A 26,290-nucleotide genomic window follows, 5' to 3' on the forward strand; every position below is an offset into this window, starting at 1 on the left:
GATTCAAAGGCTGGTTGTCTTTTCTGTCATAGCATGGGGATTTCAGTCTGGGATTACAGCAAGGTGATGTGTAACATTTGTGAAGTGGAACCTTTGTGTCGCTTCATTTGTCTTTATTTTTTTCCATTCACACACACAAAGCACAGATTTATGTCAGTCTGGACATGTGCAGGGTAGACTGAACTTTCAGAATGACCATCTCTGTGGTAAATTGACAGCAGTTCTGGTAACCTAGTTAAATGAAACCACTGAACATGACTCAAGCAGAATTAGGAGTACATAAAAATAAACTGCAGGCTGTGCTCTGTATTTTAGCTGAGTCATATTTGCTTTTCAGCCACATAGACTAATGAATCCCACCTGGTGGTGTTGGTTGTACGTGTCAGGAGAGGAGTTGACCAAAAAACTGCACTCGGAAGATCTTTCTTCATTGTAAAAAATGTGGTCACAATTTGCAACTTCATTTATTTTCCATAACTAGTCTTACATGCATAAAAACAGTAATTTTAGAAATCCACCTTGCCTGATTTAAACTGTCTCTTTATCTCTCTTTTAGAAACAGTAGAACTTGTGATTGCTTCAACATTTCAAGAACATCTGAAGACACTTAAAAACTAAATCTGACCATTGCTCTTGACTCGCATGATGATCTAAGCCCCACTACATTATAATGATAGTGCCTGATTACAGGCTAGTTGTTTGAAGGATGCTGGAAAATGTAACGTTAGCTTGGATGCAGGTCTGAAGCATAGCTTGCATGCATGTTTTACGGTATGTTTGGTCTTACAAAGCCTCTCAGTAAATTCCTGTATACCACCTTAGTGGATTACTGTTAGGAGCTGAAAAGTGAACTTAAAATACTACCCTTACTTTCCCCTTTTGGACTTAAATGACCTCATCTAGGCTAGATTTATAACTTTTTGTGTTCATAATAATATTGCATTTGCAGACCAACCGCAGACCAAGAATAGGAAATGATATAAGCTATATCAAAAATATAGTTTATGAGCGTATTTCTTCAAATGAAGCTATTGTAATTATCCTATCATCAAACATGTACAATATCTTGGGTTTGGTGTTTTTTAGTGAAATTCTGTTTTTCATGAGCATAATATTCTCAGTTATATATAATGTCTCCACTGGCATCCACCTTTTTTACACCATTGAAATATGATGGAGGTACTGCACAAACCAAACCTCAGCCTCTCAACACAACTGTTTGCTGGTAATTTTAAAGCTTATGTTTGCAATTTACTGTATAAGCTAACATCACAAAGCAACCCATTGTTATGACCTGAGTCAAAAGACATAACAAAAGGTAGAGGATGAGGTGTGTGCTTGTTGTTTGGTGAGAGGAGGTTGTGTGGAGCATGTTGTATGGTGTGAATATAAACACAAAGACACCCGAACCTCACTAAACAAAATCATGTTGAGGGTCCTGTTGAACCTTATGAGAGAGGGAGAGGGAGAGTGAGATAGTGGGTAGACTATCGATCTAACATGTGATACACCTGGGAGACTGGCCAGGTACGCGTTGAAACCCTGCCAACTAGCGACCTGCAGGGAGACAAACAGGACCAGCAGAGGAAAACAGAAGAGCAGGCACTGCCTAAGTGGGAGGGCTGTCAAACCATGGTAAGTTAAAGCTTTTTGGCTAACCCAAATCACAAAATATTGTCTGATTGAGAAATATACAGTATTATTTTGTGGAACAAGATCTATCGCTGTTATATTAGCCTATTACTTAATTTATTTATAAATAGGCTTATATCGTTGCTTAGAGACATTAGGTCTTGGTGCTAATTTTGACCTTTTGTAGGGATGTTTAATTTGTCTCACTGTATTCTATGTTAAAGAGTAATCAAATAATTTGAGTTTAAAATCTTAAACAGAGTTCAAACTGCTATCAAACAAATGTAGAGGTGATAATTTGCCCAGAAATAATAGTCTACAGAAGTGAAGGTAAATTAATCAACCTCTAGAGAAGGACTCGACCTGTGTGGACCCTCTGAGAGTGAAAAATAACTTTCTGATTGTTTTTCCTGGATAGGTAATGAAAATAATCTTGTTGTTAAACGATGTCGATGCAAGGTCATTTAGTTTCAGTTGTAGAGATTATCATCCCATCACAAGATCTTCGTCAGCAGCTTTTCCCTGTTTACCCCACTGAAAGATGGGTGAGGTCAAAGGTCAGACGATATGGGCAGATGTCCAAAATCATGCCTGAAGCTGGAGAGAAAAAAGCCTCCCCTAGGATTGAGCATGACGTCTTACAGTGAGCAGTACTGCCGACTTGCCCTGAATTAATCTGAGTCACACTGACAGTCTGTCAAAGCTGGAAAATAAAGTTAGACTCAAGCACACCTCTGATCTCTGACTCTAAACTTTGGCATTTCCTTCCCAGACAGTCCTGCTGGTACCTGGATGTGAGATTCCTCAGGTGTGCAGCATCAACCGCTTCTGTCGAGCCACGGGATGATTACTACAAAGCGCCATTCACTGTGTCTTCAGAGGGCACACGTCCACACTTACCTTGACCTTATTTAACTCTGTTACAGTATGAACAGGAGCCAAGAGAAGGGAGTCAGCCAAAACTATACAGCATGTAACGCATGGCTGTAGTTTTAGCTCAGCCATAAATTTGACACTTTACCAACATAGGCATTTATTTACTGTGCAAAGTGTGCACCTGCTCCAGAGCTACAACAGACGAGGAGAGGTTTCAATATGCTTTGAACAAAGTAAAAGCCTACCTCCTGCTGCACATTGCATGATGTGCATAAATGAGACAGTAGATTGGATTTCAAATTTTCTCATCTGCTTAAATCTAATGCTACACTGTACATGACCAAGACGAAAGGTACTGGTACTCAAAGGGTTGAAGATGTGGTCAAAAGCAGCAAATTTGGGTTGTGTATCAGTTGTCACTGCTATAAGAAGGCCTCAGATTGTATTTGACTGTGGGCTGCACAGAGCGGTAACATCTTTTAATAATGTGTCAGCAAAGAAGTCCATGGCAACTCGCTGAACATTACCAGATATTTGTCTAATAGTTACAATAATAAAAGTGGATATGAATACCAAACAGCCTCAACTTGTTACGTCCATGTACCAGAACTACTTCATAAGGTTTAGATTGTTGTTCTGGTAAAAACATTATATTCAAGAGGGTTGAGAACTCATGCTTTTGACAAAGAAAGTTACATAAAATGACTCAATCATAGCCCCTCCCACACATTGGTGTTTCTTGAACAGTTTAGGATGTTACCTAGACAAAAATCCACATTAGTAAAAATAGACATTACGTATGCTCCCCTTTCCCTGACAGCTGCCTAATCCTAAGTCTTTGTCATATCTGTTTGGTGTATTTGTAGACAGAGCAGGTCATTTCTCATAGCATTCACTAAAACAAGGTAGTATTCAAGTCTTTTTTTATAAGTATTTTTTTATGATATTGGGGACTTTAAATGGATTGAACATGCATTGTACCCTTTTCACCCTGTACACATTCAAATGTGTGAAATGCGAAAATAGTTATCACTGCAGACAAGTTACGCCTCATCCAAAAGGGCGAAACTGGATGATGCGTGGACTTTATTCATTGGACAATGTCTTTTTGCTATAACTTGTTTTAAAAATCATGTGACTTCTGGTCTCATACAGGGCAGAAACTCTTCATACTTTGCAATCACCCTTTAATGTGCTGATAACATCCATGACTGTAATTCTAAAGGATGCACAATGCAACAAAGACAACAAAAAAAGGTGGTGGAAGGGATTTGGTTTGGAGCCCACAGCTAATTTTTGCTACCTTTGTGTATGTTGTGGCTGTGAGGAGGACCAGCAATGCATGCATGTTTTTTGCTCATCAGTAGTGTTTATATAAACCTTTGAGCTTATTAATGCTTATCAATCAATGATCAAAACTAGTTATTAAAGGAACTTTAAGGAAAATATTCCTGCCCTATCTCTTATGTATGCTATTTTTGTGTAAGTAATAAGTGATCTTTTTTGGAAGGACATTTTCATCCTGTTAAGTTTATTCTTCTCACATAAAATGCTTTTGTCAAACACTCCCTGCACATTAAAGCTGTGTAAGTCTGAGCTGTTTCTGCTCTTCTGCAGGATGCTGCAGACAATTCATTGCCCCTGTGTTGGTGATACAAACAGAGTCAAACAAGGTGACTTTAGAAGATCACAAGTCCACTTCACAGAGTCCACTTAAAGGACTGTCAGCTCCCTCACCCTCCTCTTTCACCAACATAGGTGACTGTGCTGCAACATTACCTGCAGCAGCAGCTGACTCAACTCACTCTACTTCATCCAAATAACGCTCTGTGCATTAGTCGTTTCCCTGCAGATAAACACATATAGGTCATCTCCTGAGTGTTCAAAGCCTATAACATCGCCTATTTTAGATGTCATCCCTCCCAGTCCCTCTCTGACAGGCATGCGCCATCTCCATCCCGATTGTTGGCTGAAAAAGTGGGCAGTTCAGAATTTTTTTTTTTTTTTATATGTGGCATCACTTTCTCTGAACTCCCTTCTTTCTCTCGGAGCCTGGGAGTGTGTCGGACAGCAGTAACCAGCTCCCTCATACCTGCGCAGAGCATCCAGACCCGCTTTCCCCCCCTGACAGGACAGACGCACTGCAGCAAGCAGAGAGCAGCTGACGGAAAATACTTTGAAGAGCCAAGAAGTCAGTCCATCCTGCATCAGCTAAAGATGCTGCTCACAGGAGCCCGGTAGGTTCTCAGTATTGTGCTAATGAAAAGCAGTCCTTAGTGTCTTTTTATGTTTTAGTTATTTTGGATTCTAAGTGATCATGTAATTTAAGAAAATTACCGTAATTACCAGTTAATTGCATCACAGAAGTTACTGTCCTCAGTGGAGGTCCTGAAATTGCGGCGGGTGGTTTAGTTTGTACCCAGAAAATGATATTTCTAGCAGCTGACGCACTTAGCTAAGTATAACTTTTTCTAATTAGCTTCAAGCTTCCCTTTAATTTTTCGCAACAAGAGACCTCCCATGGTGTTTCAGCAAAACATGTAGCTGGTTAGCTGTGGTTTTGTCATCGCAGATGCTTATTACTGTGCAATGATTGTAAAGTATGATATTGAGTTGTTATACAGGTGAGCATGAAAGTGAAAACAAAAAAAGGAACAGCAACTTCAATTGACCTTAGATTCTCCATACAACTGCTGAACTCCTTTTTCATATTGAATGTTTTTTCTTGTATTAAAGTGAGGCTGAAGTAAAGCTCTAAGACTCTGTGCCTTGCAGGGCACTCAATGAGATGCCTTTTGTCTTAAGTGCACGTTATGCCCCTTCTACTTTTTTTGACCTCAGGGCTCAGGTAGATAATATTAATGGACAAGTAGAGCGATGATCTGAAAGAGGGCACACTTTAATTTGATGCTTCAGGGGCTCTGATATTAGCTGCTGGAGCAGGTGAAACTCAAAGCAGTGCCATGATTTTCTGTTCATTTATATTTAAACATTTAGAAACAAGGGAGAACATGTATTTCTTTGATCATGACAGAAAGCTTCTTGATAACTTGCTGCATCTCTACAGATTGAATGTCGTATCCTTGGCTCTTATGTTGGCACTTGATTTCTTGTTGTTTTTTTTCTAGATAGATAGATATGCTGGATTTATGTGCCTGGTGGTGCATAGTGAGATGGGATAGAAACCTGTTTGAACTGATTCTGGAAGCTGGTATGAAACAATAAGATGTGATTTAATGCAATGGGACACAAAACTCTACAATATGAAAGAACATGATACAATTGGCTAAAAGTGACAAGATACAATATGATATTATTGTATATAATAAGAAACAATTGATTACAATAGGATATGATACAAATGGTAGGGACACGTTATGTTACATTTTGTTAGGCTAGGTTACATTACTTTACGTAACACTACTTTACGTTACACTACTTTACGTTGCACTACTTTAAGTTACGCTACTTTATGGTACGCTACTTTCTGCTACACTACTTTACGTTACTACTTTCTGTTACGCTACTTCACGTTACGCTACTTTAAGTTACGCTACTTTAAGTTACTCTACTTTCTGTTACACTACTTTACGTTACTCTACTTTCTGTTGCGCTACTTTATGTTACGCTACTTTACGTTACGCTACAGTACGTTATGCTACTTTACGTCATGCTACTTTACGTCATGCTACTTTACGTCATGCTACTTTACGTCATGCTACTTTACGTTACGCTACTTTACATTACGCTACTTTAAGTTACGCTACTTTCTGTTATGCTACCTTGCGTTACGCTACTTTACGTTACGCTACTTTACGTTACGCTACTTTACGTTACGCTACTTTACGTTACGCTACTTTGCGTTATGCTACTTTACGTTACGCTACTTTACGTTACGCTACTTTACGTTACGCTACTTTGTGTTACGCTACTTTGTGTTACGCTACTTTGTGTTACGCTACTTTACGTTACGCTACTTTACGTTACGCTACTTTACGTTATGCTACTTTACGTTATGCTACTTTACGTTACGCTACTTTATGTTACATATGATATAATACAATGCAATACGATATGTTTTAATATAATACAATATGAAACACGTGACGCTGGGTTACATGACGATAATGGTATGATAAATATGATACAGAATGATATGATAGAGTATGATACAATACAGCGCAATATATACCATACGGTACGGTACGGTACCAACCCAATTCCCATTCGGGTCCCCATAGTCCCCACATCATAATTTACAAGTTGTAATGCATATGGTGTTAAACATTTTAGAATAGCTTAATATATGTTGGAGTCTGAATGTTTATTCCCTTATTAATCTCCTAGAATAAAAGCTATCATCAACAGTGTGGGGTAATTACAGTATATGGTCCAAAGGCTGTACTGTATCTAGAAAAAGTAAATGCGCAATGCAGACCTCAAAACAGAAACAGCTTCTGGATCTGTTTAGACTAAGAAGCAGGTTTTCAATGACACAATTTAAGCCTCAAAATGAAGAGTTGTTGATATGAAAATAGCCCCCTTTCTAAAGTCATGGTTTCATCATCACTAAAAAAAAAACAGCTGGGAGCTGTTTTCCATTGGATGTGAAAGTGATGAGTCAAAGTAAGCAGAGCACACCTGAACACAGTCAGAATCCAGGAATAGATGAATAAATAGTCTCTTTGTTTTTCAGTGGCAGCATAGAGAAAATTCACTACAAAGTGTCCCTGCAGCTTTAGAACAGGCTTGTGTGCATGGACTGTGGTCATACCACAGACTCTCTGAGTCAGGTCTGAGATCTGGTATTTGTTTGAAACAGACTTTGACTCATTCCCAGGATCATTGGTGGTCTTGGTTGGTAACTAGTTTGGTGGGTGGCTTTTCCAAATGGGTCATTTTGTTGGGAGATAGACTAGTGGTATTTGGTTCATGGGAGTAATCTGTGCAGATTTAGGTTTCTCTCAGAATATGAAGTCTGCTGTTGGAAACTGTTCCGTTTGATGGTGCATAATTATGTGTGAGGAAACAAGAAGAATGTCATCTGCATAAAGGAATTTGCATCATCTGATCTGTGGTGTATTTTTACACAGAGGTTAGTAGTGAAAGCAGCAAAAAGCTGATCTTTTTTGGCCTGAATTTATACTTGTGCACTGTGTATATGCACTGCTAATGCTGTAAAACTACCAATGTGGGCCTTTATACTTAATTAATTTGTCTGAGCATCACTCACTCAGCGGCAACTTCTCCAAGCCACACTTTTTCAAGCTTCTTTGTGTTCCTCAATGTGAACATGAATATAAGCTAATACTACTAACCCTCAGAAACAGGATTTCTGGTTTATATGGTCAACCTGAAGCACTTTTCTGTACACTAGTCTATTTTAGGATTACATATGAGGCTCAATCCCAGATTAAAAGTAGGTAAAAGGGCATTCAATCCTGTGTTTGTTGTTTGAAATGTTAACTCAAATGTCTTATCTTTGTATCTTTTCTTTATTTGTTACATTGCAAATTTAGTTGCAATGCAAGACACATTTTAGACTTTGTTAGAATACTAGTCTAACTAAAACCGGCACGACTGAGACTGAATGCACACAATATGCTTGTAGACAATCAGACATGCCATTTGAGTGTTATCTTCATGTTCATTTAGCTAGCTTTAAATTTGCATCAAGCACGTACAGCAACATTCAGTTTGGTAAATGAAACCAATGCATTAGTCCAGAAAAAATGCAGTTCCTTGAGTGTCCACTTGAGGCAGACTCTAAAAACCATGGAACCCTATTGGAGGCCATGTTAAAATGCCCGTTATTACAGCAGCTTTACAGCCTGGTACAAGGAATAGTTTCGGTGTCTTTATCTTACTTCACTACTCATACACAGTATACAGGATTACCTTTTTTTATTAAATTATATTACAGCTAATAATTATGCATAATTGGACATATTTAGGGGCCTAGCTGATTCGACTGACACGCATGTACATGGTAGCTGTTTGCTGGGAGGTTACAGGCCTGCCACAGCTTCACCTCTTCACTTGTTTCTAGAGTAGTCAAAAGTTAGTTGGACCAATGGGTGACGCCACTGAGACCATTTCCACGTTGTATATGGACTATGGTCAAACACACTGTCCTCTGTGTTTTCTGTCAGTTTAAAACAGTTTTTTATTAGGGTTCTGAAAAGTCAAATATTATATATAGACACGTCCCCTCTTACTGTCTGTTGTAGCTGATGCTTCAAGTATATTTTTTGTACTCCATAGATTATGACCATATTAAGAATTTGTTCGTCCATGTTTGGCGATGAGCCTAGAGGAAAGAAGCCACAACACTCATGTAGACTTACACTTGGACGAGAGTTTATTCCCATCTTGAAAAAAAAAGCACTACATTATAGAAAATCCTCCCTGTACATTACCAGGCTCATTTCTGTCAAATCCTGTTTAAGTCCAGCAGTGAATAAAACTTACATCAGTCTAACCAGAGTCTTTTCATGTCCTACCTGGCCAAACCAGGATCAGGAGTTTTGTCCTGAGTTTTTGGAAGACAAGGTTGGCCTGAATTGACCTTGATGCAGAGAACTGCAGAGGCCGATCACACGACGTAGTGAGCAAGCTTTTTAGTCATCAGAGCAGCACGGACAGAATTATCTGCATCATTACGGTGTTTACTTTACTTCTTGCATTAAAACTTTAATTCTCAATGTTCCTTTCTGCTGATTTTCCAAGCTTAATGAGCAAAACGTTGGTCCGTAGCCTTTTGCTGTACTCCTGCAGGAAGAGACTGGATTAGTTCTACTTGTGGATAATGCATTGGTTGCAGTCTAATTGTAAATGCAGTGGGTAGCATTGATTTGTATCTGCACTTGTCCTCCTTGTTACACTTATTAAAAGAACAGAACTGCTGCAGAGTCCCTGGTGACATTGAAGCCAAATACAGCCGTAAAAAACACATCTTAAAAAGTCAACTAATCAGCAGCAACTAAGATTTTCTCCCTTGTCATCAATCTAAATACACAAAGTCACATCACTCCCACAAAATTTTAAACAGTGTTCAGTGTCTTAACGCTGCTCTCTCTGTACAAAGAACTGCTCCAGAACGATTCTTGGTGGTTGAAAACTTCCTCCTTCCAGCCCTGAAAAGAGTCAGAGAAAAGGAAAAAGAAAAAGCAGAGCAAGTGTGCCAGTGCCCTGTCCTTTAATTTTCCCTGGAGGCCTTTTGTGAAGGGAGTTGGTATGAAGTGAAAGCACAGTGTGCAGCTGTCCTCCTGGCCCACTGCTCGCTTTCTGTGAGGCGTTTTCTTGTCAAGAATACTAATAGTGATAGCAGCCTATGTGGAGTTCGCCCAGCTGGCAAGGAAACAGACAGCAGTTTTATTCTGCTGTCAAAGAAGGCCTTTTTTAATTTGACACAAGTTAGTGAGCTGCGTTTGTGCCGACTCATACCAGAGATGGGTCTGACATAAAACTGCAGAGCCGGCTGTGTTAACTCCAGGCTCACTCCTGGTCCTGACCGCTTTAATATTTCATATTTTCTCTTCATACACAAGACTTGTTCACATGTATACCAACTCCATGCATGAGAGCATGTATCAGTGTCTTCTGATAAACTTCATCATGACAGAAACAAATGAAGCTGTCACACACAGTTCCTCCTCTGTCTTCAGCTCTGTTTCTCGTCCATCAAGAGGGTTATTCAGAAACTGGGAGCTTTATTGTAGGATCTTTGTTGTGTCGGAGCCCTCAGCAACACACAAACAAACTAACTATAGACTTGGTCTTCAGAATCCCTTTGTGGCTGTGTGGTGGTTACAAGAAGTGTTACTCATGTCGTAACTTTAAGGTTAAGTTTAGTTCTTCTTGTATTACGTTTCAGAAGGAAATATTGTATTATGCTACTGTGTCCTTTATTTTTAACCTACAGCTCTAGCTACAAGTGGAATTCATGTAAACATCATATATATACCAAACATGTGAGATGATTATGATAACCCATATTAAGTACTGTGGTTTCACTTTAATCCATTCATACATGAAGTCTGTCTTTATGTTATTGCATAAATAAAAATAATGACCCAGTTATATGATACTATACAAATGAATAAGTCACTTTAAATATATGAATTGCACTTTAATTGAAGCAGAAATTTCAGTGAGCTCTCTATAATCCTGTATTTTCATGTGATACTGCGCCTTTTTGGAGGAATTGATTATAAATGTCATAAAACAATAAAAAACTTCCCTTTCCTATTTCCCAAAGCCACATTTACAATATGCAGAAAAATTCGGTTAACAATAATTAATGCACAAGAAAACCTTTAAACATTTGAACACACTGATAATGTACACTTTTTTTTGTAAAAATCTAAAGACTGTAAATGCACAAGACAGGAATATGCAAAAGTTATGGCATGGTTTTTGAATCCATAAACACGGCTGCATGAACTTAATGCATATTTAAAAACTTCCCTGAATTCTAAAGGCACTTCATCAGTCCTGAAAAGTAATCAGGATCTGAAACGCTGCTTTTTAATAATGAATGAACATTTGCAGCTTCATCACAGCCTTGTCAGGAGGTTGTGTGAGGTCACTGTGAGCGCTGCCATGCCTGCTGGGTTAATGACAGGGCCAGGCTGGTGACGGAGAGCTGGCAGGACGCCGTGGGGCTGAGACGCTGTGTCATTAGCTCCCGGAGGTGATGAATGGTTTGCGGTCAGGAGTCTGTGCTCCCTGCTTCCCTCTGAAAACCCGAGAAGCTGCTCTTTTATGCTTCACTGTTGAGCTGTGAGATGGGTTTTTCAGTGTCTCAAGGGACTTGTGTGTAGTGTTTTACATACTTCTTTTCATTCTTTCTCTAGCGTTGAGTCTTTAGTGTTGCTGCATTAAATTAAAATATGCTGAAGAATGTTTTTGATAGCTACTGATTCAAAATGTGTTTGATCTATTTTCAGGCTGCCGTTTTGACATCTGAAAACTAGACTTCTAAACTAATTTTGGCCCATTTACAGTCTTTTTTTTCTGCTGATCAAAGATTATCATTCCTGTCAAATGTACTAATAGAATAAATAAGACTCTTCCGACCCATTTATAAGCAACAAAACTCTAAATATAAATCACCTCTTATTCTAATGCAATGTTTCCATTGCCATTGGTTCAGACGGAAACACCTAAATAACTCTTTCACTACTTGCATTCATGGTCCCCAGAGTAAGAGTTCTTAAAACTTTGTTGAATGTCTGACTTTATTTTCCAAAAGTTTTCTTTGAAAAGTCTCAAAATCTATAAGATGCACTGATGTTAGAGTAGGCACAGAAGCTCATGTCACGCTCAATTAATGAATTAGCATTTGTTTGCATACTAATATAAGATGGTTAGCATTCATCTCGGAGCATGGCTGTGACAAATCTGCGAGCATGGGTGTAGACTCTTATCTGGTTCTAATAATATCTTCTGCCACAGGCGTTTTTTGGGTGAACTTGTTTGCTCTTTTTTCAAGGCGTGTCATTCTTCTCCTTAGATAACCTTTAGATGTAAATCTTTTCTTTTGTGCCTGTTTTGTGTTTCATTGTGAGCATAAGCCCACATAGATAAAAAAAATTCTCACTATGTATCAAAAATATTTTTACTTTTAAAATTCTGCTCTTGTGAAGAGCTTACAGAATGCTTAGATGCCTAGAAATGAAGTATTAAAATCTGTCCATCTCTTTACTCAGCTGCAAAGCAATGCATGAGCAGAGCCGTAACCACAGTGGGTGGATTTTCTAGTGAAGGTAACACAAAAGTGTGAGAGTCGTGACCTTTATATGATAATAAATCAGTTTGTGAGATCGGTGGAGTGTGTCACGTGACGCTGAACCAGCACAATACATGACCTCCAATAACAGAAATTACTCTGCCTATAAAAGGAATCTTGAAAAACAACCTGTCTTTTCTTTCGCTTTAAACTTTTGGAAGCTTTATCAATCTCAGTTCTTTGAACAGTTTTCCTCTTTTTCTCCACAGGCATGTCCAAATACTTCCACTTCTTATAGCCGTCTGTCGTCTCACGCTGGCTTTCCCCACCCAGGGTCCATCTACATTTGGTATGTCAATGCTTTCTCACTTTCAGTCACATTCAATTAAGAGCAAAGAGTACTAAGGTGTTTTAAGTACAACCACGATTCACTTATGTCAGCAAATTTACACTTTGTTCTTCACGCTCTGAGTCCCTCATTCTCTGCAGGCGATGCTCAGCAGCTCCAGGTGAACATCCCCCACTCAGGTCCATTTTCAGCCCCATTGGGCAGCTCCATCTCCATTCCCTGCCTGGTGACTCTGTCCTCCACACCAACCACCTCCGCCTCCTCTTCCTTCCCTGTTGCACCACGGGTCAAGTGGACGGTGGTGTCTGGCGGGGTGGAGACGCAGATCCTGGTGGCACGGGGTCAAAGGATAAAGGTGAATGAGGCGTACAGAGACCGCGCCGCCTGGCTCAACTACACCACCTCGCCTGATGATCTGTCTCTGTGGCTGGGAGATTTGCGCTCCAGTGATTCGGGTCATTATCGCTGCGAGGTGCAGCAAGGCCTGGAGGATGCCAGCGACCTCGTACAACTCCAGGTCAAAGGTAACCAAATGAAAGATTGGCCCTCAACCTGGTGGTCTGGGTTCAAGTCCAACCTGAGTCCCCTTTCCCGCAGTGTCTCTCCCCACACTAAGCCACGATATAGGGGAAATTATTAACATTAATATGGAAATACTCTTAAGTAAAATAAAAGCTAATTTTGATAAATGGAGTAAGTTACGTTTAACATTATGGGGTAAAATAAATACGATTAAGATGGTTATAGCTCCACAAATTAATTACATTACTGGAATGATACCAATGAATATCCCAGAACAATTACTACTTAGCTATAATAAAGCCATGAAACACTTTCTTTGGGATGGGAAAAAAATGAGAATTAATATGGATAAGCTTTGCCAACCAAAAAAGGAAGGAGGCCTAGCATTACCAAATATAAAGAATTACAGTATTTCCTTTGAGATGGCCAAGCTTGGTTGACATTGGAATGGAACCAATTCTGATTTTGACTTGGTCCTAATTGAACAGGAACTTACTTATCCTTTTAAACCTATTGAGGCCTTAGCACAAACTTCCAAAAAAGGGAAAATCAACACGCTGAACCCCATTCTAACATATTCAAGGACAACTTGGCAAGAAGTACACAAGAAGTTTAAGATCTTTTATAATCATCAGAAATATGCATCCATATGGCACAACCCCAAAATAACAATAGGTAAACAGACAATATACTGGGGTCAGTGGCTAAGACAAGGTATCAGAACACTAAATGATATATTTGAAGAGGGTAATTTTATTACATATAACAGAATGAAGGAAAATTTTAATTTGGAGGGACATAGCAATTTCTGGAAATATTTACAAATTAGACACTGCATAAAAGGGAAAATTAGTCCTTCTCAAGACAAAAACCCAATAGAAGATTACTTCAAACTATCAATAAGGTTTCAAAAAGCATCCAAATGGTATATGATATGTCCTTGGATAAATAAGAGTGGATGTAAAAGCCTCAGCAAGATATGGGAAACAGATATTGGTTGTTCATTTGATGAAGAAACATGGCAGAGAATTCTTTCCAATAATGGAAAAAACATCAGAGAAGCTAGAGGCAAATATATCCAATACAAAATACTTCATAGGTACTATTACACACCAACAAGGCTCTATAGTATGGGTTTAATTAGACAGCATGTATTAGAAATGTAAAACAGAGCGTGGCACATACATGGCAATGCCCCATGGTATCCCCATTATGGAAGAGTGTTCTGAGATATATGGATGAATGGTTAGGGTGTGAACCGCTTAGGTCACCCCAGCTGTGTCTCCTTGGGGACAGAAGTATGATGCCACAGCTGAGTAAATATACATTTTGAATATTAACAACTGGCTTCATAACATTTACTAGACTCATTCTGAGATTCTGGAAGGAGACTCAAACTCCTACACTGAAAATGAGGAGGGAGCAGATGACAGGAATTGCTGCATGTGAGAAGATGTTAGGGAAATTAAACTCCAGAAACAATATGATTAAAGAACAATGGGACAGCTTCAGCAAGTTACCCTGTGAAGAATGTGTGGTAATTGCCCTTAATATGTAAATGAAAACATAAATGTAAATGAAAACGTAAATGTAAATGCCCACTGTTTCCTGCCAACCTATTTTATTTTATTTTATTATTATATATATTTTTTGTATTAGTATTATTTGTTTTGTTTTGTTTTGTTGCATTTATTTACATATTTACTTATTTTATCTGATGTTGTCATAGTCCATTTTATTTGTTATGTCTTTGTTGTTCATTATCATGTTTAAGAAAAACAAAAAACTCAATAAAATTACTTATTACAAAAAAACAAAAAAAACATTAACTCTGTAAACAGGTTGTTGCTGTAAACCAACTTTCCATATAGTGCCAAATAATTTCCAATCTCTGTAACAAGCGGAATCATTTTAGAGACTTGCCATACAGTCTGACTTTTTAAGAAATTTGCAACATGTACTCACCGGTGTTTTATTCATATCTGTGTTTGTAGGTGTCGTTTTCCACTACAGAGACGCTCTGGGCCGCTATGCGTTTTCCTTCCCCCAGGCTCAGAGGGCTTGTGAGGCCATCGGGGCTCAAGTGGCCACTCCTGACCAGCTGCTGGCGGCTTATTACGACGGCTATGAGCAGTGTGATGCGGGCTGGCTGGCAGATCAGTCCGTCAGGTGAATGATGATTTCTGTATCTGCTTGTTTGAACTCTGACTTAAAGCTGCATGGTGTTGTCTATGAGTAAAGCACTCAGATTCATGTTGGAATAGCTGCATCTGTCAGATTAAATCATTATAGATAATCTACATCAAGTTTTTAAAAGGATTACAGAAAGGTTAACGTCACAGGATTGTTATTCCATTTTTGCAGGTACCCGATCCAAGTGCCCCGTGAGGGTTGTTACGGGGACATGGATGGCCAACCAGGAGTGAGAAACTACGGCACAATGAATCCAGACGATCTATATGATGTTTACTGCTACGTGGAAGACACTGAGGGTACAAACAATGATACCTATATCTATCACTGGAGTCTGAACGTTATTGGTGTTTTATGTTAATTCTGCTGTCAACTAGTTAGAGCTTTTAGAACAATACCTAGTCATTTACCATTTTTGTTAGAATTTGTTTAATTTGTTTATTAATTAGTTTAACTTTAAGTAAACATGATATTTAAACACACCTCTTTGTCAGTCAATATCAATCAAGCTTGTGTTTGTCAGGCTAAATGTGACTATTAGCTAAAACTGAAACCATCTTGTGTCCATAGGGGAGGTGTTTCATGACCCCATCCCACAACAGCTGTCGTTTGATGAAGCTCAGTCATACTGCAGAGCAGCAGGAGCAGAGCTAGCTACAACGGCACAGCTCTACTCCGCGTGGAGCGATGGTATGGACCGCTGCAGCCCAGGATGGCTCTCTGATGGCAGTGTGCGCTACCCCATCCTCACCCCTAGAGAGCGCTGTGGAGGGCCTCAGGCAGGCGTTAAAACCGTCTACCAGTTCAGTAACCAAACTGGCTTCCCCGAACCATCCAGCCTTTATGACGTTTATTGTTTCAGAGGTGAGTTTTCTCCTCCCAACTGGGAATTGTTAGCACTCGAAAAAGTTGACCGAGAACTAGTATGAATACACAAACAGATATTTATCCTTGCTTTCATTGGCATGCATTTTAAGAAGTTGTTAAAAGATAGATATGTAAATTCAAATTAATAACAATTTTATGCACATTGTCACATTTTCAATTACTCATCTGTCCTCTACAGATAGTAAAAATGCTCACACAGACTCTCCCATGGACTACGAGGCCACAGAATCTGAGGACATTGGACAAGATGTTGTTATTCTGATGGAAACAGCTCATGAGCTCAAACTGAACCAACATGCTGAGCAGGTGGAACTCAAAGCACAAGGTGTGCTTGAATCTTCTCCCTTTACCTCCAGCTTTTCCACCGAGGAAAACCTTATCGACACACACCCAACGGTTCTATCAGAAACAACAGAGTCTCCCTTTTACACCACACCTACAGTGGACCTACTTCAGGGATTTAATGAAACTGTATCTCCTACAGAGATGAGCTATGACTCCCAGCCTCCCACAGCACAGATGAGCAGTATGACCAGCACAACAGAAACCTATGATTCCACACAAAACACTTCATTATTGCTTCATGTTTACAATGAGACAGAGTCTCTGGACAACTTGAACTTCAACCAGTCTGAGCCTGAAAACACCACAGGGTTTCCAGGGCCTCTTACACAAAACCAGACAGTATCAGTCACAAATCAAGAAGAGAGCACACAGCCACCTGATTCCCAAGAAACACATGACAGCTACTTGACTTTTGACAGATCGGAAGCCAATTACAGCGACTCAGACAGCAATCATACAGAAGAGGAGAGTCTCTGGCAAGTGACTCTTATGACCCTTGACCCCATGGTTCAGGTGGAGTTAGAGGGGGCAGCAGTGGAAGATCCCATGCATATATCCTTTTCAACTCAGGCCTCAAGAGGAGAAGAAGAAGTTGTTACAAGACCAGCACAAACTACAGAATCATCCATCCAAGACTTGACCTCCATGTGGGCGAACCTGGATGGATCTGGAGATATTTCTCAAGGTATGTAAAGCATTAATGTAAAGAGCAAACATCAATATCTTCAAGGAGTTGTTAAATAACTTCTTAAATGCATATATTTGCCAAAATTGAGATAGGAATATCAATGCCATGTAACTCTTGAGACTGTTCTTGTGAAGCTACATCCAGCAGATGGTTGAATTTGTTTAGCTTAGCTCAAAGAGTGAAGGTGTGTTTCTGGGGGTTCGGTAGTTAGACCAGGAGCAGTGACTTTATGTAGTCTCTTCATTGAGATATTGCCTAGCAGCCAGTGGATAAGTTATAATAATGCAGTCCAGGGCTAAAATAAATTACTCCAAATTAAAAACCAGATTAAAAAGATAAGTCTTGAAATTACTTTTAAAAACACTCAGAGTGCTTTCCATTTTGATGTCCAGAGAGTTCCAGAGTTTGGGTGCATAAAAACAGAAAGCTCTCTCTCTTTGTGTGAGACACATGAGGAAAATTTGAAAGGGAAGCAAGGGAAGGGAAGTAAAGGTAACCCTTTGTCCACAGGGGACGCCATAACCGACACAAACAGAAGGTCCTCACAGGAGCTTTAGACAGGCAGGATGTAATACTTTTAAGAGCTGCAGAGTTGCTGTAAAATAGATGATGTGACCTCATCAGCAGGCTAGCTGTTAACATTTTTACATACTAAGCTTTGCCTACTTTGGCTATAGATTTGCATAAAGGAATATGAGGTTGGCACTGATCCGACAGCATGTTTGCCATTTTCAGACCTTTTAACCATCACTTTTGTAGATGCATTTACAGCCTGAAAATACTCTGATTGTAAAAAGATCATTTAATTTATTTTCTAGAGAGAGACGTTGAAGCAGTCAGCCTGAACTCCACATCAGAGTCGACCAGATCCAGATTCAACCTTAACCTGACAAGTTCTGTTTCTGCCAGCGACACTCCTTCAGAGCCTACTACCATACTTCCTGATATGACCGTCTCATCTGGGTCCCGCCCTTCAGAAAAACTGAGCTTTGATATCTTTTCCACAATATCACAGCTCTGGGAGTCCTCCATTTTCAAGCAGGAGGGAAGTACAAGCTTAGAAATTGAAGACACAGTCACTTTGGAAAGTGAAGAAAAACTGCTGCACCCAACCAAGTCAGAAGACATCCTCTTCTCTGGAGTAAGTTTTGCTACTGTTGCTACTCCAGAAAGCTCAAACACATCTCAGTTGCCAGCAGATCCTACTGTCGCACGGTATCAAACATCAGGTTACAGAGTATATTTGGACACTGCAACTACTGGGTATGAAGAGGCGAGCGGAAATGAACCTGGTACTATTACTGCAGTTCTCGTAGAGGATGTTGAAGTCACCCCAAATCTTAGAGAGAGAATTCAAGTTTCCCCGACTGTTGAGGAGAAAGCCGAAGTCTTCATTCCACTGGACAAAGAAGCTAACATGACCCTAACCAATAAAGATGCTAACGTCACCTCAACACATGAAGATGAAGCTAGTATTTCCCCAACTATTGGAGGTAAATTTGCCCCAACCCTTGCTCTAGAAGAAGAAGCTACCGCTGCCCCGACAGTTGAAGGAGAGGATATTGTTGCCACAAACTTTGGTGACGAAGCTAATGTTACTCCACTTTTTGACGAAGGAGCTAATGTTACCCAAAATCCTGGAGGGAAAGCCACCTTTGCCAAAACAGTTGAAGAAGCAGGGGTTGTGCCAACTCTTGCAATTGAGGAAGAGGAATCTAACGTTGCTGAAACAATTGAAGAAGAAGCTAGTATTTCCAAAAGCTTTGAAGAGGAAGCTAAAGGTGTCCCAACTCTTGACGTAGAAGCCAGCTCTGTCAAAAACTTTGAAGAGGAAACTCATGTTAACCCCAGTCTTGAAGAAGAGGCTAACGTTACCATGACTCTTGAAGAAGAAGCTAGCATTGCCCCAACTCTTGAAGAAGATAGCATTGTCCCAACTGTTGAGGAGAACATTACCGTTATTCCTCTTGATTCACAAACATCTAACTGGGCTCTACTGACCACTACGACTGGCCCTCAAGAGTCTCTGAATGATCTAGAGTACAGTGGAAAAACTTCCTCCTTCACTTCCACAACAACTCCAGATTCCTCCTCGAGCACAAAACAAGCTTCTGCTACTACAACTACTGCCTCCATCAAGACCACCACACACTGGTCCAGACGCTCCTGGAGCCCGACCACTGCAAGACAGAGGGTTTCCCACAAGACAACTGAGCCCCCAGTGATGACAGCCTTCATGCCACCAGTGGATCAAGGTCTGGTGGATGTTGAGTTTAGTCTCACCCAGCCACCCACCCTGCTTATTTTGCCCAATGAGAGGGCAGCTGTAGGCGGCACGGGGAAAGTTTCAGGTAATGTTAAAGCCACTTTCATCAGCCTAACCGTCCTCCTCCTGCTACTTGATGCGACAATTCACTAAAATCCCTGGTCTGTCCTCTGCCCCAACCTGCCTCTGCTCCATTTTCTACAAAACACCTCCCCCCCTTTTCAAACAACTTCCCACGTTTGTTGTCTCAGAAAGTCCACTCACCCTTCTGACTCCTCCCGCTTCACCTTCCTCACTTCTCTCCTTGTGACTCCACCTCCCCTTCAAGATACTCACACTGGGACAGCTCCCATTTGACATTTGTCTACAGCCCCCTTTAGTTGTGCATGATATTTTTCCTCATCCAAAGATTGACTTCTGTGAAGTACTGTAATATACTGGTATGTTTATGAATGAGTGTCTCAGTCGTATTTGACAATTATTTTGCGAAGAATGGTTCGGTAAACCTTTTATCAGTATCAAAAGTGGATTCATTTTGTGAATCATGCATTTCTGCACCTGACAAGAAAAATATTTCCTTCACAGTGTCTTTGCAAGAATTCTGGAAGTAGTCCAAAAAGGTTCACTAGGTCTGAATCCTAATATTATAGTAAGACAGTTCTTATCAATAGACCAGAGTTTTTTTCTTTTTACCTTGAAGTTTCAACTACAGAAGAGTCATGTGATGTTGTTGTGACTTGTCTGTCAGCTGAATTATAGAGGTTTGGTTGTCCTACCTAAAGCGGCAGGACGATCACACCCCCTGTTGTGAGAAAGAAACATCTATATTAGGAGTTAAAGGTGTGTAACTCAGTCTAGTTTACAATGCCAGGAGGCATTCTTTTATTTGTTGGGGAGTATGTGACGAGCGAAGCAAATGTGTGGTCACATGTGGGGTATTATTTTTTTAATTCTATTATTGTTTATTTATTTGTCTGTGTCAGATTGTTAGTTGAAACAACACAGTTAATAGTCAGTGTATGAATATAAACCCGTAATGTGCCTCCAGAACAGTAGGGGTGGTGTGAGACGGAGCTCGGCTTCCACAGTGTGCATATGCAGTGGAGACGCCATCTTATCCCCATTGTATTCATGGCAATGAAGCAACTAACCTCCTGCCTCCGCCTCTCTTCTTTGTTTTAAACTGTTTTACTGGTTTGTGAAGCACAAAACCAGTCAAAGGGACAGAGTTTTATACACTGATAGAATGTGTTAGGTTATAAGTCTGTCATTCGGGTCGTAATGTGGTAAAGAGAGCCGTGGTGTGAGTGTTTAAGCTAAGTCCGGAATGCTAACTAGCTAGCGGTTGCTATGTCATTAGCAACATCATTGTCATTAGCTCCGGTTTGGCTCACACACCTGGTTTGTGTGAATGAAGTCATCGTACATCTTTTCTGCAGCGGTCTTCCCTGACTTATTGCGGGTGGCGTATGCTTGAGCAAACTGGGTGAAGTGGTCGACAACTACCAAGATGTACTCAAACCCACCAACGCTCGGCCCCAGGTGCAGGTAGTTGATGGACACTAACTCAAGCGGTGCTGTGGTGGTAATGGACCCCATCGGTGCTCTGGCATGCGACTCAGGCTTCTTTTGTTTGATACAAGGACATTTCCGGGTCACATATGTTTCGATTTCTTTCTTCATGTAGGGCCAGTAGAATTGGTCTCTGGCTAAGTTAACAACCCTCTCAGTTCCCACATGGCCCATCTCGTCATGGAGATGTCTCAGGGCGATGGCTCTGTACATTTCAGGTAAGACCAGTTGCCTTCTTTGTAGTGTCTTTCTCCACAGCAAACCCTTATCCAGCTGAAGCCTTTCCACTCATGGAGGAGTCTCTTTACTGGACCACTGGCGCCCCTTCTGACTTGACTTGTTAGGTTGGTGTACTTTTTTTTAGTTTGATGACTTTGTTGATGGTAGTGTCCTCTCTCTGTGCTTTCACAAGGTCTTCCTGACTGATGGCTGACTGGGAGCCAGGTGTGTGCAGCCTTGTTCCTTGGGACAAGTTTGACATCGCAACATAGGCCACATCCTTTTCCTTTGCTACTTGACTACCATCCCACGTTGCTTGGACTGTATCCTCTGACAGCTCTTCTGTGCAGGCAGCTACATACTCAGTCATGTCCAAAGGCAGTCTAGAGAGAGTGTCGGAATCAATGTTGACTTTCCCCGGCCTATACCGAATCTCAAACCGGAAGTCGGCTAACTCCCCAACCCACTTGTGGCCTGCAGCGTTCAGCTTCGCGGTGCTCATCGCGTAGGTCAGGGGGTTGTTATCTGTGTAGACAGTGAAATGGGGAGCATAGAAAAGGTAGTCCCGAAATTTCTCGCACACTGACCACTTTAATGCAAGAAACTCGAGCTTCCTCGAGTGCATGTAGTAGTTCTTCTCTGCAGCGGACAGTGTTCTTGACCCATAGGCGACAACCCTCAACTTCCCATCCTGACGCTGGTATAGGACTGCACTGAGGCCTTTTGCTGATGCGTCGGTATGTAGCACAAACGGCAGGTCGAAGTTGGGATAAGCTAACACAGGTGGGCTGGACAAGATGTTTATCAGGTGGTCTAGGACCTCTTGATGTTCTGATGTCCACCGTATGGGAGCTCTGGAGGACAACTGACCTCCCTTCCCCTTCACAAGTTTGAGTGGTGGTTGTGTGGCCTGGCTTCCCTTCACTTGCAAAAGGTCATATAACGGCTTTGTGATTCTAGAAAAGTCCTGCACAAATGTCCTGTAATAGGATAAGAATCCCACCAGCTTACGAACATCGCCTGCGTTGCTTGGAGTTCTCTCTTTCAATGCTTGGACGGCTGCGAGATCTTTGGGATCGATCCTCACCCCTTCGGCTGAAACAAGTCTCCCAACATACCGCACCTCTCTCTTGAATAACTCACACTTGGTGGGCCGGAGTTTGATGCCATGCTGTTGGAGGGCCCTAACACAGTATATCATTCAGGTAAGGGATGCAACATTCGTCCCGTAGGGAGTCCAACACCTCCTCCATACACCTCTGAAACGCAGCTGGGGCATTTGAGAGGCCGAAGGGGATGCGGACCCACTCATAGAGGCCCCATGGGGTGGTGAACGCCGTCAGATGTCTGGATCCCTCTGCGATGTACCCCTGGTGATGCGCTTCACCCTGGTCCAGGATAGAAAACCAGCTGTATCCCCCCAGAGTATTCATCAGGTCTTGGATTCGTGGGAGTATTTTGCGGTTAAGGAGACGATAATCCACACAAAGCCTTAACGTTCCATCCTTTTTCCGCACACACACCACTGGAGCAGCATAAGAGGATTTTGACTTTATGATCCACTTTTTAGCCAGCAGGTCTTGAATGTATTCTTTGACCTCTTTATAAAGTGGCTTAGGTATGGCTGCATACGAACGTTGCACATGAATGTCATCCTTCATGGCTATGGTCATTTAATGGTTAGGAATACAGCCAATATCATCATTGTCATTAGCGCTACTGCCTGTTCCTCTACACGCAGATGACCAATGTCAACTGGTGGGTGCCACAGTTCTGCTGTGGCGAGGGGGGGTGTGCCCCCTTCATTTACTTGAACATTGTTCACTTGGTCTGTTTCAACAACTCTGTCGATCGGTTGGATGCTGCCCAGGGCTGTGCAGCTAGCTAGAACTACATCGTGCTTGGTGGGGTTTGCCACAGGGATTTCAACATACAGTCTCTCTGTGTGATGCACTTTAACCAGACAGTCACCCATATCTAACTGCTCAAGCTGTGGATCATCAGAGCTGATTTCAAAGAGGACTAGGGAATGGGTGAAACTGGTAGGTACTGGGAACTTTAGGTGGGCCGTCTGACCTGGGTGAACAACAATGTCATGATAGCCTACCTTTGCTGACACTTGCTCATAATTGTCGACCTTTTTCTCTGTCTGGATGAGGTTCACGACTACTTCAACTTGGTCAGTCTCAATCTGCATGGCCCCTTTTAGGAGTTTGCATATGACGGGAAGAGCTTCAGTTTCATCTCCCTGACTTAAGATGATCTCTTGGATGACATTAAAGCCCGAATGAATGGCTTATAACCTAACACATTCTATCAGTGTATAAAACTCTGTCCGTTTGACTGGTTTTGTGCTTCACAAACCTGTAAAACCGTTTAAAACAAAGAAGAGAGGTGGAGGCGGGAGGTTAGTTCTTCTTCTTCTTTGGGTAAGGCAGGCTAGACGCAACAACGGCGTATTGCTGCCCTCCTCAGGTCGATGAATCAAGTCCTTGGATCAATTCTTATATTTGTGTGTACACTCCGGTTCTGTGCAAGAATTCCAACAGTCTCTTAACTGTTGCCCAGTTGTCCAAGTTTAATAACGTGCTCATGCTAAAGACTGCTTCTCCAGCTGTTTGCAGGTCTCTGAACAGCGTCCTTCTTTCCCGAGCATACCTTTCACACTGCAAGACAATATGACGCACTGACTCCACGTCCCCACAGTCACATTTTCCATCAGGGTGCTTCCCTATCAGGGCCAGCCCACTCTTGAGCCCACAATGCCCGAGCCTCAGCCTAGTTATAACTACTGAAAAGTATAATATTTTTCCTTTCCCACTGTACTCTGAATTTCAAAATATGACCTCCCCTTTCTTTCATTTTCCCATACATTTTGCCATGCATCTTTAACCCACTTATTTATAATTTCTTTATACTCCGGCAGTCCATAAGGCAAACACATTCCAACACTTTCCATCTTTGTAGCTCTCTTTACCATAGTATCTGCTCCCTCATTTCCTTCTATTCCCATGTGTGCTGGGACCCAAACAAATCCCACTTTTCCCCCTGCTCTGTGAAGTCTATACAGCATTTGATTTATCTCTGCTAACACGTCCGGCCTAGACTCGGACTTCTGCTCTTTAATTGTTGTCAATACTGCTGCTGAATCACTGCATATCACTACCTGCCTCAATTTCTTGTCCTCCGCCCACCAAAGTGCCCATAGTACTGCCACCATTTCAGCAGTAAATACTGACATGTGGTCAGGAATCTGAACCCCCTTTTTAACTCCCAGCTCAGGTATGTATGCTCCAAACCCGACTCTCCCACTCTCCGGTTCTTTTGATCCGTCTGTATACACTGGAATATACCCATTCCAGTGCTGGCACAAATAAAACTGAAACACTCTCACAACACCCCCTACTTCCTTTCTCTGACAGACATTTAGAATACTTAAGTCAACCTCAAGACCTGGGATCAACCATTGTGGTACAATAGACCAACAGACTTGAAGACACACATCCAAATTAAGCACTCCCATTTCCTCTGCTACAGATTTTAGTTTTTCCCCAAAGTTAGCTTTAACAGTAGTTGCTGATCCCAAGAATGCCCAGTGCTGGCTCAAAAGTCTATTTGCTGGACCTGATTTAGTCTGCCCCTTTATTTTCATTAAGTACCTCATACCAAGTTTAATCCTTCTAAGGTGCAGTGGCGTTTCCCCCATTTCCACTAAAAGAGCAGCTACTGAGGTAGTGCGAGATGCGCCACCATGCACTCTAAGGGCCTAAGCTTGAATTATATCGAGCTTCCTTGTCACTGACGACGCAGCTGATCCATATGCCATACACCCATAATCAATAGCTGACCGTACCATAGCTCTATATATCATTAAAAGTGACTCTCTATCAGCCCCCAGTCTGACCCTGCCACACACCTAAGAACATTCACTATTTTTTCACACTTAAAACAAACCTTTTCTACATGCACTTTCCAAGTCAATCTCTCGACCAGCCACATTCCAAGAAATTTAAAGTGCTTGACTCTCTCAAGTGCCTTTCCATATACAGTAGTTGTATCTGCTGGGCTGGCACTTTCCTTTTATACCCAGATACAATGTATTTAGTCTTTTCAATTTATATTTTGAAGCCCCTTTCATTAGCCCACTCAGTCACACTCGCTAAAGCTTTCTGAGTCTGAGTGAAGACATAAGGGAGATTCCTCCCTCGTTTCCAGACAGCTCCGTCGTCAGCAAACAAGGAAACTCCAAGTTCTCTACCCACTCTACTAAACATACCGTTTACTAAGATATTGAACAAAACAGGGCTTATAACACTTCATTGGGGGTTCCATTCTCTACCTCAAGTTTCTCAGAGAATCCGCTTCCGACCCTCACCTGTATTGTCCTATTACGTAAAAAGTTCATAATCCAGTTATACATCCTTCCTTTAACCCCAGCATCATATAATGCAATTAGCAGCCCCTCCCTCCATAGCATATCATATGCTTTTTCAATGTCAAGAAACACTGCTACTACTGCTTCTTTATTTGCAATAGCCTTTTTTACATCAATGTCCAAATTCAAAACAGCATCCATTGTAGATCTACCCTTCCTAAATCCACTTTGATACTCTACAAAGTACCCATTTTTTCCAGTTTCTGTACCAATCTATCTGTAACCATCCACTCCATTATTTTACAGAGTACAGAGTACAGAGGTCAGAGCAATTGGCCTGTAAGAAGTAGGATTACTAGGTTCCTTCCCAGGTTTTACAATGGGAATTATTACCGCATGCTTCCACTCTTTTGGGAGACACCCTCTTTCCCAAACATGGTTAATAAGAGCTAACACCTCCTCTAACATCATGTCTCCCAGCTGCCTAAATAATTGGTATCCCAAACCATCTCTACCTGGAGAGGTATCCTTCCCTTGACTTATGGCTCTCTTCAACTCAGCCAACGTAAAGAACACATTTATAGCACCTGAGTTATCACTATTAGACTGTAGCTTATCTTGATGCTTTCCTA

The 26,290-nt window shown here is 41.2% G+C and overlaps 1 protein-coding gene across 1 annotated transcript in view; it reads left to right on the forward strand.

Annotated features, from left to right (window-relative positions):
• The first annotated feature begins 4,551 nt into the window (after positions 1-4,551).
• LOC117827651 (brevican core protein-like) overlaps positions 4,552-26,290 on the forward strand; it is a 29,115-nt gene continuing 7,376 nt past the window's right edge. The window contains exons 1-8 of the mRNA XM_034704281.1: positions 4,552-4,745; positions 12,511-12,590; positions 12,731-13,114; positions 15,107-15,281; positions 15,477-15,604; positions 15,876-16,169; positions 16,372-17,223; positions 18,045-19,577. Of these exons, the coding sequence (XP_034560172.1) occupies positions 4,726-4,745; positions 12,511-12,590; positions 12,731-13,114; positions 15,107-15,281; positions 15,477-15,604; positions 15,876-16,169; positions 16,372-17,223; positions 18,045-19,577 (3,466 nt within the window). The 5' untranslated portion in view covers positions 4,552-4,725. The remainder of the gene's footprint in view (positions 4,746-12,510; positions 12,591-12,730; positions 13,115-15,106; positions 15,282-15,476; positions 15,605-15,875; positions 16,170-16,371; positions 17,224-18,044; positions 19,578-26,290) is intronic.

Source organism: Notolabrus celidotus, chromosome 16 (assembly GCF_009762535.1).
Source record: "Notolabrus celidotus isolate fNotCel1 chromosome 16, fNotCel1.pri, whole genome shotgun sequence".
Lineage (NCBI taxonomy): Eukaryota > Metazoa > Chordata > Actinopteri > Labriformes > Labridae > Notolabrus > Notolabrus celidotus.